At 38.7% G+C, this 2,644-nt stretch overlaps 1 protein-coding gene across 1 annotated transcript in view; it reads left to right on the forward strand.

The window, feature by feature from the left end:
* Positions 1-126: 126 nt before the first annotated feature.
* LOC106874484 (bystin) overlaps positions 127-2,644 on the forward strand; it is a 17,268-nt gene continuing 14,750 nt past the window's right edge. The window contains exons 1-2 of the mRNA XM_014922226.2: positions 127-398; positions 2,145-2,236. Of these exons, the coding sequence (XP_014777712.1) occupies positions 267-398; positions 2,145-2,236 (224 nt within the window). The 5' untranslated portion in view covers positions 127-266. The remainder of the gene's footprint in view (positions 399-2,144; positions 2,237-2,644) is intronic.

The following is a 2,644-nucleotide window of genomic DNA, read 5'->3' on the forward strand; positions in this document are numbered from 1 at the left end:
GAGAGAGAAAGAGGGAGAGGGAAGGGGAGAGAGAGGGAGAGGGAAGAAGAGAGAGAGAGAGAGAGAGAGAGACAGACAGACAGACAGATAAGACTTGACAGACAGACAGATAAGACAGAGCGAGCGAGAGAGTTGCATTTACTGCAGAGTTGGAGCAACTTCCGGTAACTCAACTTCCGCCATCTGTGGGTTCGTCTCCACGTGCCTATGATTTCAGGAAAAAAGTTTTCTTGTTTTTAATATTTCTTGATCAACACTTCGCAGTAATGGGGAAAATGAAAGGTGATAAACACAAATCGAAGAACCCTCATCTGGCAGACCAGATTCTCGAGGATAAATCTGTTCGACCTCCTGGCAGAACAAAAGATAAACAAAATCGTCAAGACAGCGATGACGAAGTGAGTAAAATCTTTATTTGGTCATATGGTTGCGAATCTCTATTTTTCTTTAAATTCTATCAAAGATATGGTCTCTAGAAAGGAACTGTATTCATATCGTTAGCAAGATCACCGGTACCAGTAAGAACAGCATCAACTGAACTGTGAATTTGACTGGGACATTTCATAATCAATCTGATCAAGTTTCAAAGTGTTTTTTACTCGGTCATTTCCTGTTTGACGTTCGTAAAATCATAGTGATCTAAAAAGTTTATTTCAATCGAACATTTAATCATAATTATAAGTGGTACACACTACAAACAGCGAGTAAAAAGTGAGAAAAAATTGTTTAGACTTATTTTGAATTGAGTTCCGCCCTGAGCACGTGAAAATTCTTCAACAATCCACGTCGGGCACACCATGCAAATACAAGTGGCTGAATCTGACAAAGATCGATCCAGTGTCGTAACTGTATGCGTTGTATTGATTATCTGTTGAGCTGTAAGTATTTCGTTGGGATTCTCTGTAAAGCGAGGAGCAGGAGGGCGTCCACCAGACATGGCAATTGAGTTGAAATGAAATTGAAACTAAAAGAAATTCGATTTTACGAACGTCAAATAGGAGATTACCTTCTTACACTTAGCGACGGCCAAATTTTCTGGCGATTGGGCCGACACTTTGTGGCGATAATCGGTGTTAAGGGAGGTTTTATCTCCATTTAGCATCCAGCCATGGCAAAATGTCGGATGATGTTCGGCTTTCCCAATGTCCCAAGGCTTGCAATCACTCGCTTTAATGCCGTGTTTGGTGTTGCTTCAGAATTTTTTTACAGATGACATAAAAACTGGGAGGTTGTATCATAGAACCAGAGTGGGTTGGTATCACGAGGGTTAACCAGTTAGCATTTAAACTGGCCTTGGCACTCCCCAGTATTCTATCTGTTTTATAATCAAACTTGTGAGATCCAGCCTCTCACACCTACCCTACAATGTCATTCTAAATATAAACAGTCATGCCATTGAAATCTCAAAGCTACAAGATAATACAAGATTAATTCAAAATGATGTTTATAAATAAGCATTGCATTTGACAGCATAATCTGAATACTAAAGGGTTGGATTGTTACTTGAAGGAGATTTTGCGAGTCAGTGATTTTTCAACTACAGACCTATTTGTTTATCTTCCTAGAAATAGCAGTCAAATCTTCTTCAAATAACATTCTACCGCCTTAAATAAGATACTCACACACATACTAGGGGGTGCTGAGAAGTTCCTGGCTTTGAGTAAAAGAAAATACAGGAGGATCAGTTAATTATGATTTTACTCAACATATTCCCCTCTCAGATTCCTGCACTTATTGCAGTGGACCTTCAATTTTTCTAAGCCCCTTGTAAGAGAACTCGAATGGTTGGACCTCCAACCAAACTTTTCATGACACTCAAAGCCAGGAACTTTTCAGTACCCCCTCATATGCTCCAGAATAAATAACCACTGTAGTCATGTGTGCATACGTCAGTTTTATATATATATATATATGTATATATATATATATATACACACGATCTAGAACAACTAACCAGTTAGCACTCCTTTCCATATGGAGTTTTTGTTTACTAATTGGCTTGATAACCTCAGATTTGGTTGTTATTTCTAGCAGATTGAACATCATTGTAGGGGGTTCCTTCATTGGCTCAAAGGAAAGCAATAATAAAAATGATGATGGTGGTAGTGTCGATTTTGAATATACATTTTCTTTTTCTCTATCAGTTTGTCGATGAGAAGTTGTCACGTAAGATCTTGGAGCAGGCACGTGCCCAACAAGAAGAGCTTGAAGAAGAACATGGCATTAATAAATCACAGTAAGTTCTTTCTTTCTTGCCTTTAACCCTCCAACGCGGAGTATAGGCCACTTATAATTGAATTCCATGTCGCATAATTTTTTGCTTCTGTACTTATACTCTGCCATGAATGTCCCCCTTTCTCTAGTTCCTTTTGTGTTGATCTACGCTACAAGTTCTTAGGCCTACCCCTCTTTCTATATCCATCCAGATTCCACTGTAAAACACTTTTCGCTGCATTTGGTGGGTCCTTTCTAATTGTGCTACCAATTCACTTCCACTTTCTCTTAAATATTTGCTCCGTAATCGAAACTTGATTCGTTCTTTGCCATAGCTCCATATTGCTTATGTGTTTGGGCCATCTGATTTTAAGTATACTACGCAAGCACCTGTTGATGAATGATTGTATTTGCTTATTTGACTTAACTA

This window comes from Octopus bimaculoides, chromosome 23 (assembly GCF_001194135.2).
Source record: "Octopus bimaculoides isolate UCB-OBI-ISO-001 chromosome 23, ASM119413v2, whole genome shotgun sequence".
Taxonomy (NCBI): domain Eukaryota; kingdom Metazoa; phylum Mollusca; class Cephalopoda; order Octopoda; family Octopodidae; genus Octopus; species Octopus bimaculoides.